We start from the raw sequence: 16,006 nt of genomic DNA, 5'->3' as shown, positions 1-16,006 counted from the left end.
CCTGTGTCTCCGGTGACCCCCGTGTCCCCTGTCGCTTCCTGTGCCTCCAGTGTTTCCCTGTGTCTCTGGTGACCCCCGTGTCACCAGTGTCTATTTTCTGCTTTTCTGGCCCTTGACCCCTGGCTTTGTTCCTGACCTCCCTTGTTTGCTGGTCAGGAATGCACTGGTGGAAATAGGGTACTTATTAGAAAAACAGAGAGCATTATCAGTCATTAATTCTATAACTGTCAAACAGCACATGGGGCAGATAGAGATATATGCAGATAGAGATATATGCAGAGCAGGCTGAGGCATTAGTGGACAAGATAAGCCGATAACAGATAATAGTTTTACAAAAATCAGGGATGTAACAATGTGAGATGCAACCCTATCAAAGTATTCAGAGAACCCCTGCCATTCTACTATCAACCCTTCCAGTGATATTTCAGGATGTTTCATAACCCATTATATAGATATTTCTAAACAATATACACAATCAAAGTATGGCTCTTCATTATAATTAAAGATATGAAAAGATATGCATTTTAACAAAGGAACTTGTTCTATGTTTGACTTATTGAATGCATGGTATTTAAATGACTCATGCATGATCTTTCACTAACCTATTGACTGGTTCATCATAACTGACTTACTGCATTTGTTTTATGGTTTGCATATAATAATAGTTTTACTCTGTGTGTCCAAATGACTTATCCAGAATGAAGGCTTTTGTAGCGTTCTTCTTGCTGATATCCCTGGGTCTGTCTTGGTGCTGCAGCCCTGATCCTGGAGGTAAGAATAATAAATGTAAAAAAGAAATATTTCTTTGGTGCACTAGGGTAGTCTGAATTTACTCCCATCGATGCCGTTAGGTAACAAAAAAGACACTTCCAAGTTTTTTTTAACAGATATACAATAAATGTAACAATAGCACTCACCTAAATACCTGGACAATATAGAAATTACTATTACAGAGTCCAGTGTGATTAGTTAGGAAATTATAATAAGAAGAATCCACTAAATGTATTCAATTCCTTAAGATACTGTTAATGTTCAATTTAATTTTCATCCAACATAAAACATCTCACTTAACATATTGATCTAAAATATGAAAAATGTGTTATTATTCTTTTATTTATATAGTGCCATCATGTACCATGGCATTGTGCAGTGCACAATATTGGCAATAGCAGGTACCATAAATACATAAATGCAGACATAAAAATACAAATAGCAAAACATGGTATTTGATAGAATGGGAAGAGCAGAGATGAGATGTACTGGAAGGAGAACCCTGGTCTAGTGAGCTTACAATTTAGAGGGGAGTGGGGAAACAAGGTAAAGAAGAGTTATTTGATAACTGGTGCACAAAGCGACGCATGTGAATAAGTGACTGTAGGGTGAATGATTGTATGTTTTTTCTAAAGAGGTGTGTTTGAGGGTGTGCTGGGAGATTTTAAGGCTTGGTGCTTAAGGGATGTCATGTGGAAGAGATGTACCTATGTTACCTTGGGGAAGGGACCCTGGAAAAGTTGTCATTCAAACATATTGTGACACTGCTTTCACGATGAAGCAAGAATCCTGTACTTTGTCTTCTATTTTCATGTGGAAGTGAATTTCAAAGAATGATGAAAATCTCAGATGCAAGAATGAGCGGAGGTGATCAAGGCGGAGTATGGGAGGGTTTCATGTGCAAAGTGAAGGTTACGATTGGGAGAGAATCCACTAATTAGTGAGCATTTGTATAAAAGGGACAGGCTGGTGAAAGCTTTGTAAATGAAGGCAGCAAGTGGAAAGATTGACAGAGGGGCAACATCTAAAAAGTGGCTTAGAGAGCTGCAGAGTTTAGGAGGGATTGGAAAAGTTGTTGGAAGTTGGAATCCGGGCATATTTACCTAAGTTTTTGTTCATTCAGGCCATGGTAAAGTCAGTAGTAATTTTGTTAGATTTAACTGGATTTGCTCTGGAAACATTTTACAGCTCATCCAGGTGGATTCCACAATTTGATGCGGCCGCATGAAGACTGGTAAACAAATGGATGTGATGATAGTTCTGCTTTACCTGAAAATACCCATTACAACAGATTAGTTATTGAAGTTAATAATATTAGTATCGGTTATATAACATTGCAAAATAAATTAATTTTTATTCCAGAATGTTTTAGCATAATTTATAATGATAGCATTGCAGGTCATAATTTCTTGATGAAGACACCATTACAACAATGCATTGTTTTTTCTACTTCAGCCATTAATATCGCATTAACTGGAGAAGCCTCGCAGAGTTCGACCCTTCCTTATACTAATTTTGCTAACAAGAGCATCGATGGTTCGAAAGATCTAAACTGGATGCATGGTTCCTGTAGCCATACAGAGGGGGAAGTTAATCCCTGGTGGCGGATAGACTTGAAAAACAAATACAAAGTAAACGTTGTTGTAGTCTCTGGTAGAACAGACTGCTGTCTTTCACGGCTGCTTGGTGCCGAGCTCCGAATTGGAGATTGTCTAAACAATTACAACCCAGTGTGAGTATTGTGGGGCCCATCAGAGGAAGTGAGAATAATAGGCCCATCTTCAAGCAGAATGCACTGTAGTGAATAGTAGGTTTGGGTTATTGTGAGAACAATAGCACAATCTCTGTTGTATAGTTAGTGCACATTTTTGTGCTTTATTGTGCCAAAGTGTGTGATTGTATTAGCACATTTTGTAAATTTCTCCCAAACAAATGAGTAATCAAAAACATATCCCAATCTCCTCTTGTGACTTATATCATTGTATTGCACAGGTGCGGTATCATCAAAGATGTTTCTGGCCCCACAACAACCTTCTGCTGTAATGGGATGGAGGGTCAATACGTAAGTGTAGTGATCCCCGCGCGCTTTGAATTACTGACCCTGTGTGAGGTGATGGTCTACGGTGACCTTGTGACTGAGTAAACCTCAAAAACGTATTCCCTGGCTGGAGGAGGACATTTCCTGCTGCATACCGTGTAGACCCATGTACCAGTTATCCTGTGACAGTGGAAAAAATAATGTATCTAAAAGTAATAAAAATATCTAATGCAGAAACGAATGCTTGTAGTCGGAGTTTTACTATTAATATTGTACGTGAATCAAGTGTGAATTATCAGAAATGTCCGAAAGATTTGTCTTACCTAAAAATAGTTAGGCTCTCTTTTTACTGACACATTTCGCCTGGTCTGGCTTATTCAGGGGAAGGTTTTTTAGATGTATAGTACAGATCCCGGTGTGAACAAGGATTTTGTGATCCAGGCTGTGCTCATTCTGTTTAGGTGCACTGATGAATGCTCCTGTGTAAGAGAAGCCTCATTAGATGCAGGATTCATTCATAAATCCATATATAATAATATTATCATATTGTCCATATACTGCACCAGCACCCTCACTGCTGCCACCAAGGGAAGAAAGGGAGGGAAGGAAGGAACATTAAAATCACATATCAGATTGTGTAATTCATTGAGAATAAAATGATCAGAGTGGTCAATGAAAACCAAAACCATTAATCCACTAAGGACTGGATTCAGTATCACACTAAAAAGCAACAAAAAATCTAAAATCACAGAATGATCACATTTGTGTAAATTTTAACAACTTTTAAAGTGGCTTAGTAGCATGTATGGCCCCCAGGTGCCTGTATGGACAACATCTGTAATGGCAGATTATGCTCTGGGGGATCTAATCTCAGACTTGGATCAAGGCATATGGATCAAGGCACCAATAAATATTGTCCCAAGGGGTATCTATTGGGTTTGGGTCTCGGGAATGTGGGAATCAGTCAATGGCATCAATGCCATAATCATCAAGGAACTGCTTATTCATTCTGGCCACATGAGGCCAGGCATTGCCGTGCACCTGGAGGAGGTCTCACTGCGGCACTAATGGCAAATCTACCAATTCTGGTGTTCTCTGGCAAATGCCAATCAAGCTGTGCAGTGCCAGGCTATAAGCAAAAATGCTACTACAGGACACTGAGCACACATTCCATTCTAATGTAATTTTTTCCTGGCAGGACGCTCAGAAACATGTTTACGAGTAACTCATAAAGTGTTCCTTCTGTTCCCCTTCCATAAGTCTATCTCGAGCCTTTCACCATCTCCTCTACCCTGGGTGCTGGAAGACACAGAAAACCTCCTTGTCCAATACATCATAAATAAATATATATTAACTATGGTTATGCATTGCTTTTCTGCCCTATGAAACCAATGACAACATTCTGCACCTTTGGATCTCTTTGTTGTTTTAGGGCCCATGGTATGCAGGTATGCAAATGCCTATTATTACTGCAGTGCTAAGCAATGCAAAGCAGTGGTATGAATGAGCCCTCAAAGTTTTGGATAGAGTGGGAAATATTAAAATCCTCTCTTTTTTTCTTACCGTATATTAATATATCAATTCTTCTTCCTGTCTTGACCGGGGAAATCTCCCTAACTGGAGATAAACTTTTCCCTTCTTCATACACAACTACTTTGACCAGCCATACCACTTTACCTATAAAAGCACCCATACCAGTTATGGAGGTAGTTAGGGCTCTCTTCTATATTATTGTAAGGAACTTACCCGTCCTGCGAGCCCGCGGTGTCCCTGGGGATCCCAGCCACAGAGGGAGATGCCGCTGTAGCAGGCAGCATGGCCGAGGCTACTGCTCTGCTCACAGCTTGTCTCTCTCTGCAGGCGGAGGGATCCGACCTGGCCAAACTACTGTTCAGCCAGGTGGCATCCCTTGCATCCCTTCAGATGTGGTTACTGCATATCCTGCTCTCAGCACTCCTTTGCATGTGCAAAGTAGGGCACGTCCTAGGGGTGCTGTGGGAAGAGGTGCACGTGCTACAATGCCTCCCTCTTGTACCCCCCGAGGGCGTGGCACTCGGCTGCCTCGCCCCTGGGCGGGACGTAGTTAGTTTGAATTTCCTGCGGCCAATCGGCCTCAGGGGATTTAGTGAGTCTCCTATCAGACGGCGCCAGGTGGCGCAAGGTCATTGGTCACTCTGGCCAGTTAAGGGGAGCCTGTACTGTACACCATTGCCCGCTATAAGCCTCTGTTAACACAGTGTGCTTGGGTGTGTCATTGTGTTGGTTAAGTTTACCTGCTTTTGTCATCTCCATAGTGACCTGGTCTGAAGTTGACTCTGCTTGAACTCTGCCAGCCCTGACCTCGGATTGTTACTGACCATTCTGCCTGCTGCCTGCCCTGACCTCGGATTGTTCTTGACCTGTCTTTGCCTTACCCTCTTGTAGGTTGCTTGTTTGGACTTAACCCTTGCTGTGCTTTATGACATTGAATAAAGCCTGATTGAAGGATATCTGGAGTTGGTTGTGATTTGTGTGCCCAGGCGCATTACAATTAACAAACTCAATAGGCTAAAAGTATTAATGAATGAAAATCTAAAACAAAAGTTGCAATGAGACTTTTCTGTTCCACAGCGAGTAATTGGTTTTGAAGAGATAATTTTTGAATTAGGAGGAAACTTTCTTGGGGTAGGAAAGCATGAAAACATTCAACAAGGTAAAAGTTAGAACCTATTAAATGGAGGACTGGAAACAGAGAGGGAAATGTGTCAAATAATTTAGTTATCATTTTAGTATGTTTGTGAAAAGTCTCCTCTTAAGTATAACTTTTTTTTTGATTTATTATTATTTATGCCTGCTCCAATTAGTATAATAAGGTTAAGAAACAAATAAAGAGATAAAAAAGGGCTTTTTTGGCATCCAGATAAAATTTTACCGTTTTTTTAAGAGTGTATAGCGAAACGCTCTGGGCCTAATGACAGCTGCAGTCCTAGATTGGACAATTCTTAAGCGGCAGTTTCCTTATAGTGCAGTATAACTACTTTATTTAGTGCCAAATTGGTGAAAAAACGAAAGGTATGTTGATACAGTAATTCTGTTTTGTTAAAAAACAGTCAAACTCTATCTGCATGCCAATAAAGCCCCTCTTTATCTCTTCAATATTTCTCATAATTAATTTACATTTATCACCACACTATTGTTACAACAGTTATCTCCATACTAATAAAAAAATTTAAAAGAACATATTCCATCTTGACATGGCAAAGTTAGTAAGAGAATGTGATTTCTTACTAGGGGCCTGCTTTATTAAAGCTCTCCAAGGCTGGAGAAGATACACTTTAATCAGTGAAGCTCGGTGATCCAGCAAACCTGGAATGGATCTGGTCCAGGATTTAAAACATTTGCTAACAAATTACTGGGAAGAAATCCATTCCAGGTTTGCTTCAATGATAAAAGTGTAGTTTTAATAAATCAGGCACTAGGTGTAGACCTGCATCTATAAGAAAACTGTCAATAAATGATATATCAGAAATATTGTACCCAGATTATATAGGCAAGACAATATACCCAGAAAGCTATCATAAAAAACACAAAAAGGGATAATGTAATTTAAATCATTTTTTGACTGTCAGAGATAAAGTGCCAATCAGAAAAGTTAAAAAAGACTCATGTCTACATACCACATGTAAAACCAGCACTTTCTCGAAATCCTTCCTCTCAGGGGTAACTACTCCATTTACCTGGGGCAGTGCAGTATGATCTGTAGATTTTTGTAGTATCAGAGGATGTTGTGGTTGATAATGTAAAGGCCATGGAAAACTAGGAAAATGAGGAGAAAGCAGAGGTGTAGGACAAGAAGGAGGTACATCTAGTAAAGCTCTTGGTGGTACCACAAATGAAGGTGTACTCCTTATTACTTGTTGCCCACCCACCACCAGATTTACCCAGTGTCCCAAAATGATAAGTAACATCCCTGCTTATGCTAACTAGACCACATTACCATGTTTAATTGCTTCTTCCACAGCCACACCTGGCCTTAGACTCCAACACCAACTCCCTTGTATTCCGATCAGGCAGGTGCTTCAATTTGCCTTCAATTCCTGACCTGGGGGAAGGATAGGGATTAGAGACCATCTACATTTACCAGCCAATTTTATAGCAACAACTGTTAAGCTGCTCCTTAATGCAAATATCCAATCAGCCAATATATGACAACTCATTCCATTTTGGAATGTAGACATGCTGAAATTCAAACTGATCAGAATAAGGAGGAAAGGTGATTTACATGACTTTGAACACTTTGAAATTCTAAATAAGTGATTTTTCATTTTAGCTATAAAAAATAATAAAAATGATCATTGTGACACAGTTCTCCAAGAACAGGATGATATTGATGGTCAGAAATGGACAGAAGAACAGACAGTGTCCTCAGTCACATATATTGTGAAGATCAAACAGCACATAAACCAGATAAAGGAATGAGCAGAATAGGAAGATGCAAACGAGGACCAGATAGGCTGGATATTGGTTTAAACGCTTCGGTCAGGAACTAAACTACTGGGGGATGAGCCTGGTTCTCAGTGGCAGAGGATTCAGCTTCAACAGGGAAATTAGAAAAAGAAGAAGGGACCCGGAAGGTCAAGACTTTAGGAGATCCCGTTGGTCGCTTCTTTGCCATATTATAAGGAGGAACCCGGGTAAAATACAGCCACTCCTATGGGAATGAGCATTACATATATATGACTCTTGTCCTTGGAATCTACAATCTCCAGTGGCAAGACATGCATTACACTCAATGGGGGTACTGCTTAAAAATAGACAGAAATGTGTGCAGCAGTGAGTTGACAAAAACTACATTGGAGCAACACACCAGAGGGTACATCAGACATTTCTTTATATGCAAAGTCTGATGTCCTCGTGAATCCTGCACTATGATTTTGGAAACCCAAAATGAATGGCAGTGCTCATCTCAATTCCTTAGGACCCCAGTTTGGCACCCAGTCTGGTTTATCTCAATTATTCCAGCTGCCCCCTCACTAGCTGCATGTGGCTGTGTAGCAAAAGTGCTCCCCTTTTAGACCTCAGACCCCTTATCGACAGACATCAGTTACAGACCCCCAGTGACAGACCTCAGTGACAGACTCCTTAGTGACAAACCTTCAGTACAGACCTCTGTGATAGACCTCCATTTAGGATTGTAGTGAGGGACCTCCCTTAGTGATCAGGCCTTAGTAATGGTTCCAAAAGGGAGCACTGACTGTAAGTCTGTTCTACACAAGCACACAAAAATATATTCCAATGGGTAAAAAGTTTAAAATTAAAAGCTATGTGGCTCACAGCTGATGTTAAAAAAGCCATAAGCAACAAGAAAAGGGCATTCCAAAAAAAAAAAAAAAAAAGAAGGATCACTTTCATCATTTGAAAACTAAAAATAATTTAACAAAAGATGTAAAAAGGAGATAAAATGTGCAAAACTTGAAAATGAAAGACAGATTGCAAAGTAAATTAAGGCAAACCTCCATTTTTTTTAAATATATTATTAGCAAAAAGATCAGATCTGAGCATGTAGGCCCCTAAAGGATGCCTCTGGGTTGGAAACTGGGGATAAAGAAAAGGCAGTTTTACTAAACACTTATTTTTAGCTCTGTGTACAAAAGGGAAAATGGCAAAGCTCGAATCCAAATCATAATAGCAATGTCACTGGCTTATACGGTTCACAATGGCTCAAACTTGATATGACTGAGAAATAGTTGGACAAAATTAAGGATGACAAAGCACCAGGACCCGATAGATTACGGATTACGTGTCCTCAAATAGCTGAGCTAAGTTATTTCAAAGCCACTATTTCTACTTTTTAGAGACTTTTTAATCAATGGCATGGTACCATTGGATAGGCTTAAGGCCAATGTGGTTTCAATCTTCAAAAAAGGAGCAAAGTCATTACCAGGTAACTACAGACTGGTTAGTTTAACATCCATAGTTGGCTGGAGAGCTCGATAAAGAGCCACATGGAGGAGTTTCTGCAACAAAATAATAATATGTCATAGTCAGCATGGGTTCAAGAAAGACTGAAATTGTCAAACAAACTTACTCTCCGATTGCCTCACTGAATCTGGAAGGAATTTTTTTCCCGTTGGAGCAAATTGTACCCGGGGATTTTTTTTTGCCTTCCTCTGGATCAACTTTGTCTATAGGGTTTAATATCTGGGATATGTTTATTTCCCTAGTGGTTGAACTTGATGGACTTATGTCTTTTTTCAACATGACCTACTATGTAACTATGAATTCATTATTACAGAGTTGCATTATTTTGTGTCTTTTATATCCCCCTGGAATTTGATTCTCTGCTGTCTGGTAGTGTTGCTATTCATGTAGTCTAGGGCCCTGATTTATTAAAGCTCTCCAAGACTGGAGAGAATACACTTTGACCAGTGAAGCTCGGTGATCCAGCACACCTGGAATTGATCTGCTCCAGGATTCAAAACATTTGCTAGCAAATAGAAAATGATTTTAAGAAATCCATTCCAGGTGTTTTGGATCACCCAGCTTCACTGATCAAAGTATTAGCTTTAATAAATCAGGCACAAGGTGTAGACCTGCATCTATAAGAAAACTGTTAGTAAATTATATCAGAAATACTGTACCCAGATTATACAGGCAAGACAATATACCCAGAAAGCTATCATAAAAAAACACAAAAATGGATAATGTAACATAAATCATTTTTTGACTGTCAGAGATAAAGTGCCAATCAGAAAGGTTAAAAAAGACTCATGTCTACATACCACATGTAAAACCAGCTTCTTCTCGCTGCATGTGGCTGTGTAGCAAAAGTGCTCCCCTTTTAGACCTCAGACCCCTTATCGACAGACATCAGTTACAGACCCCCAGTGACAGACCTCAGTACAGACTCCTTATTGACAAACCTTCAGTACAGACCTCTGTGATAGACCTCCATTTAGGATTGTAGTGACAGATCTCCCTTAGTGATCAGGCCTTGGTTCCAAAAGGGAGCACTGACTGTAAGTCTGTTCTACACAAGCACACTGAAAAATATATTCCAATGGGTAATAAGTTTAAAGGTTAAAATTAAAATCTATGTGGCTCACAGCTGATGTCAAAAAAGCCATAAAGAACAAGAAAAGGGCATTCCAAAAATATAAAAAAGAAGGATCACCTTCATCATTAGAAAACTTTATAAAGAATATAACAAAAGATGTAAAAAGGAGATAAAATGTGCAAAACTTGAAAATGAAAGACAGATTGCAAAGACAAATAAGGCAAACCCCAAATTTTTTTTAAATATAGTAATAGCAAAAAGATCAGATCTGAGCATGTAGGCCCCTTAAAGGCTGTCTCTGGGTTGGAAACCGGGGATAAAGAAAAAGGTGGATTTACTAAACACTTTTTTTAGCTCTGTGTACAAAAAGGAAAAAGGCAATGCTTGAATCCAAATTCATAATAGCAATGTCACTGGCTTAAACGGTTCACAATGGCTCAAAATTGATATGATTAAGAAACGGACAAAATTAAGGTTGACAAAGCACCAGGACCCAATAGATTACGGATTACGTGTCCTCAAAGAGCTGAGCTCGGTTATTTCAAAGCCAATTATTTCTACTTTTTAGAGACTTTTTAATCAATGGCATGGTACCAATGGATAGGCTTAAGGCCAATGTGGTTCCTATCTTCAAAAAGGGAGCAAAGTCATTACCAGGTAACTACAGACCGGTTGCTTTAACGTCCATAGTTGGCTGAAGAGCTCGATAAAGACCCACATAGAGGAGTTTCCTTGAGGAGTTTCTCATTGAATCAGGAAGGAATTTTTTTCCCCTGTTGATGCAAATTGTACCAAGGTTTTTTTTGCCTTCCTCTGGATCAACTATGTCCATAGGGTTTAATATCTGGGATATGTTTATTTCCCTAGTAGTTGAACTTGATGGACTTTAGGTCTTTTTTCAGCCTGACCTACTATGTAACTATGCATTCATTATTACAGAGTTGCATTATTTTGTGTCTTTTATATCCCCCTGGAATTTGATTCTTTGTTGTCTGCTAGTGTTGCTATTCATGTAGTCTAGGGCGCTGATTTATTAACCACCTGAGCGTTACACTGAGGTCTAGATTTCTGTACCAAAAGTGATCCACTGTTTTTCATGAAAATTTTTTTTAAATGGTAGACCTGTAACTTACAGAAATATGTACGAACAAGGGTTCTAGTAGATATTATGAAAAAAGTTTCTCTCGATGTTTTGATGGGAAGGGATTCCTGGCTGATATACAACCCAGGATGGTAAGTCCCTACCACCTAGTGCCAGCCAGCAGCACAAAGGAGCATCAAAATGAATAAATAGCAACATGAACAACAGATTGCTGGAGGGTCCTCATGACTTGGTCTACCTCTAAATAAAGTCAATTCTTCTACAAACTTAGCAAACAAAAAAAAAAAAGATATAAACAAATCATAAAATCATTATTCCACCTCTTCCATTCGCCTATTGGCATTTAGATGTCCCCCTTCTCAACAAGTGGATGCCTAATAGAACAATATAGATACGGATTTCAGAAGACCCCCAAACCAAACATTTTGCAGTTAACTCCAAATGTCCAGTGCATGTTCTTTTTTCTAAGCATATAAGGAGATTGTCAACACGAAACAATGTGTTTGAAGCAGATGCACCACAAAAGAACATAAATGGCAGATGCATCTGGCTGGTATGATAGTGTGTTAGAAGAAGTTATGTCATATATATATATATATATATATATATATATATATACATTTTAAAAAAACATTTTACATCCAAGAATCATACAGTGAATTTTTACTGCATACAAGGAAATCCGAGTGAAATTTATCACGTTTGCTACCTTGTTTGTAGTGCATATTATAGTAATAATATATTAAAATTGTATGTAACTATACAGAATGTTTTTTTCTAAGCTTTTACAGAATCCTCCCTCCCTAACAAGGTAACTAGGCAATGTGTAATTTGAATTTATAGCTGGAATTCTAAACGGGTTCCCTTAACCTCAGCGGATTAAGGGAAATTTTGAAAAGTAAACAATCCTATAAATACTTTTCTGAGGCTGGAACAACTTTAATAGCTGCAGCACTCTGTACAGGTGAGTTCCTTCATATTAGGTTATACCTGTAGTGTAGAAGAATGGGGAGGTAGGTGGGTACAAGGCTGCTTAGGATGCACATGGCAAACAAAATCATAACAGCCGAGAAATTAAAGTGTATGTAAAGTTATTATTATTAGTTATTATTATAAGTTATTATTGCTGTCTGTGTTCCCACTGGAAAGTTTCACTCTCTTCACTTGTCCTGGTGATCATTATTACCAAGACAGAAAGTGAGGGGGAATCTAACATTTTGAGGTATTATTAGATCACTTTTTGTTTTTCAGTCACTTACTGTTGCATTTTCAGGACAGGGAATGGAGGAAGGGAATGAAGGAGAATCTCCCTAGTGGGATACAGAAAGTAAAAATAAAACCTAATAGGGTTACCCTTCCTCGCTCTGTAGAAAACTAAAAAATAATGTCTGAACTTTAAAATAATTCCATAGCTAAATCATTTTAAAATGAAGAAAATAAAAAGGTAAAAGTTCTTGTGACAAAATTTAAATTTCTCTGTACTTTTTGAATTGATAGTAATGGTCACCAGAAGAAATCAGGTGAATCTTGCCAGGGGGGACACAGACAGAGATACTAATGCACTTTATTTACAGATTGATAAATATAGTAATTTTCAGAAGAAAGTTATAGTAAATAAAATATGTGCGCTGGAGAAATCTTCTGTAAATAAATAAAAATCATCAGTGTCAGACCGACCTGAAAAGCACAAATTGCACAAAAACAACCTCTGGAGGAACACAGATTGAGAAACACTGTCTTATGTAAAGGCAGCACGGTGGCCTTTGCAACGCTAGGTCCCAGGTTCAAATCTCAAACAGGCCTCTCTCTACATGAAGTTTGCAGGTTCTCCACGTGTCTGCGTGGGTTACCTCCCACATCCCAAAAACATGCAGTGAGGTTAATTGGCTTCCCCCAAAATTGACCTTAGACTGTATTAATGACATATGACAATGGTAGGGACATAAGATTGTGGGATCCTTTGAGGGACAGCTAGTGACATGACTATGGACTTTGTACAGTGCTGTGTAATATGATGGTGCTATATAAATACTGTGTTATAAAAATATTGGACTGGCCTTGCATGTTTACTCAGTGGGTTGGACAATGCTTAAACAAACATCATGAGAAGACTTTTGGAGGGTCTTTGCCTACAAGCTTTTGAGTGTATGTGCTACTTGATCTTAAAAGGACTTGTGAATATGGGAGCATCACGTGAACCATCAATAGCATTATGCCTTACCCAATTTGTAACAGTAGCTACAAAGACAAACTTTCTAACTGTTCCTCATTTCAGGGAGTCTGTCCCCCCCTTTAGATCAAGGTCCCTCTGTCCCTTCCTCTTGCTGACAAATTATTCCATTTGTGTTTTTGAAAAGCCGACATAAAGAAACAGTTTAACTAATCGTTGTTTGCATTTTCATTCTTTTATGGTTGACAAAATGAATTGTGCTAGGAGTGTGTTATTTGCATACATGTTTTGAGCTTAAAATGTCAACCTAAATATTGGGAGGAAGGACCGAGATATTGCTTTGGTCTAGTTAGGTACCAGTGGGCCATTGATGCAGAAACACACAGAAATTACTGCTTTAAGAGATGTCTGTTTCCACAGGAAAAGTGTGAACTCCATGATAGACCTCTGACCTCCATAGTACAGACCTCCAAGCAAACCTCAGTACAGACCCATGTGACAGAGCTCAGTACAAATTACAAGCATAGACCATAGTAACAAGCAGACCTGTAATAATAAAGACCCCGCCCACCCCGAGGCAAAATAATTCAAACCCATAGTACGGGGCTTAGTACAGACGCCCAGTGACAGACCTCTGTAAAGACTAACCATACAGACAGTATCCTGTACATACCCCTAAGTGCAGACACCCTGTGGCCAGTCCTGAGTATAGATCCCCAGTGCACCCCCCCCCCCCAATGCAAATAACAGCACAGACTTTGATGAACGCCCTCTCACCCCGCACCCTGCACATAGACTTTCCAGCATGCTCTGCAATAGTCCATGTACCAGCAGGCCAAAGAAGGGTTTGCCAAACACACCATCACAGATAGACTGCCACCACGTGCTTAGACCGAAGCACGCACTGTTACCCTTGACAACCACAGTTATGCTTCTGCTTCTGTAGGGTCACCGGCTGCCACTCCAGACAAGGATGTCTCAGCAATCACAATGTTATAGTAGCGCTTTGGGTTTGCAAGTTACACTATTTCTATTTAGAGCATTCAGAGATTCAGCTTACACTTTTTATAGGGTTTTATATGTAAAAGCATACAAAAACAGTGCATAAACAAATACAGAAACATAAACACTAATCGAAGAATAATAACAGAACTCTAGCAGAACTTTACCAACAGCATAAAAAAAAAAAACTGTGAAATAATACTTAGGTAGAGTTGGTTTTCCTGGTCCAGATTTCGGTGTAAAGTCCAAGTTATCAGTCACTGGGGTCCCTGGAGTGCTCAATGTGTCAGTGCAGTTGTCCTTAGCGACATGATGGTATCAGTGAGAGCGCCCTCTGCTGGGCTTACATGGCTTTTTATATGCCAACAACAGAGGTGGGACTAATAGGGCCATCCAATGATAGCAGGGTGGGGGCTGTCTGAGGGGCTGTGACCCCATGGATTATGGACACTTCCAAAATGCCCTAGTTCTAGCCATTATTAATATTTTCATAAGTACAGGTTTTGTGAACTGCCAATCCCTAAAGTATTTATGACCACAAAATACGATCTTCATAAAATCCAAACTAGGTATGTCTGGAACCTAAAGTTCCCCAGAGTGGGCTAAATATGGTTTCCAGGTTTCCCTGCGGCCTAGGAAACCAGTTCTTGGTCTCAAAATGCTCACTATAATGATCCAGCTACAAATCCGTCATCTATTACTTTATACAGAATGGTATATTGGAAATATAAAGATTAGGAATAAATGTGTTTCAGAATACAAATCAGAGACGCTCTGTCTGGCCCTATCCGAGGTTTTTGACACAAGACTCCAACTTTTACAAAACTGGAGACACTGGCCCTGATTCATCAATGAAATCCGCGCTCGCTGGAAGCGCGAACGTACGTCCGATTCTGCTTGATGAATTAGGGCCACTGTCTACAAACAATTAATTACCAGCAAGCTATTACAACTTAAGACCATTTGTTATTTTAATGGGGGGAATAAATTCAATTAGCACAAAGACCTTTCACAGGAAGACCCTTTGTTAATTTTAAAGGGGAGATGCGGACTTAATATTTTCCACCATATGGCACTAAATATTTTACACAATATCACACAGACCCCTGTGTGCAGACCTTCCGCTGCCCATTTTGGTGGAGGCACTGCCAGAGACATTGTACTATGGTTCCATGCTCCCATCTTGTGAAAGGTCAGCCTCCAGTTGCCACACAAGTGCTATGAAAAGTGTTTACCAGAGTAGTACTTTGTTTGGGAATTTGCATAATATTGCTTTTGTAGAGGGCATCCTGGTGCTCCAGTGAAGACTGCGAAGGAAAAAAAGACTTTGTTGGACTTCCAATGTGTTGGAATATTCATATGTGGAACAAGATTAGTGGAGTTGATGAATATGTAGGGTTGATTAGAGAGTGTCCAGGGCTTCTAAGTGAATTCACTACACAACTGTCAAAATTGTTTTCCTTCTTCATGGTAAAATGGGAATGTGGGCTGGGGATATCTTTCAGATGAGGATTTAAAGAAGATGTTATCTTAGTCCATAAGGCTACTATGGCAAGTAGGGCTCAGGAAAAGAGTTACACAATTGTGTCCTGATGGTATAGGTGCCTTCATTTGCCACACAATTCTCTGAGCTTTGTTGGAGGTGTGGTAGGGAGACAGTCACTATTTTCCATACTTGGTGGATCTGCCCACCTGTTCACCATTTCCATGAAAATCATAATTCATGGGATTGAGGGCTTCCCTAACTTCTTAGGTTGCACTCCTATCTCTGCTTCCTGGGTTGATTCACACCAGTAAGAATCTAGGTTGATTCTTTTTGCAAGCTGGTAGAGTCGTTATCCCTCCTGATTGGTATTCTGGCACTGCTCCCTCTGTGCACAATGGCTG

The 16,006-nt window shown here is 39.5% G+C and overlaps 1 protein-coding gene across 1 annotated transcript; it reads left to right on the top strand.

Annotated features, from left to right (window-relative positions):
* Positions 1-428: 428 nt before the first annotated feature.
* LOC140331938 (fucolectin-like) lies at positions 429-3,044 on the top strand. Its single transcript, XM_072413265.1, has 3 exons — positions 429-771; positions 2,227-2,503; positions 2,764-3,044. The coding sequence occupies exons 1-3, from the start codon at positions 699-701 to the stop codon at positions 2,912-2,914; spliced, it is 501 nt and encodes a 166-aa protein (XP_072269366.1). The 5' UTR covers positions 429-698; the 3' UTR covers positions 2,915-3,044.
* The last annotated feature ends 12,962 nt before the right edge of the window (positions 3,045-16,006 follow it).

This window comes from Pyxicephalus adspersus, chromosome 5, assembly GCF_032062135.1.
Source record: "Pyxicephalus adspersus chromosome 5, UCB_Pads_2.0, whole genome shotgun sequence".
Taxonomy (NCBI): Eukaryota; Metazoa; Chordata; class Amphibia; order Anura; family Pyxicephalidae; genus Pyxicephalus; species Pyxicephalus adspersus.
Note: the sequence above shows the minus strand (reverse complement) of the source record. Positions and strands in the feature narration are given on the sequence as shown.

Excerpts from the sequence above, each read along its gene's own strand:
- LOC140331938 (XM_072413265.1), top strand. The coding sequence starts at position 699 with ATGAAGGCTTTTGTAGCGTTCTTCTTGCTGATATCCCTGGGTCTGTCT. Across the intron at positions 772-2,226 it reads CTGCAGCCCTGATCCTGGAG|CCATTAATATCGCATTAACT; the intron begins GTAAGAATAATA and ends TTTCTACTTCAG. Across the intron at positions 2,504-2,763 it reads CTAAACAATTACAACCCAGT|GTGCGGTATCATCAAAGATG; the intron begins GTGAGTATTGTG and ends TGTATTGCACAG.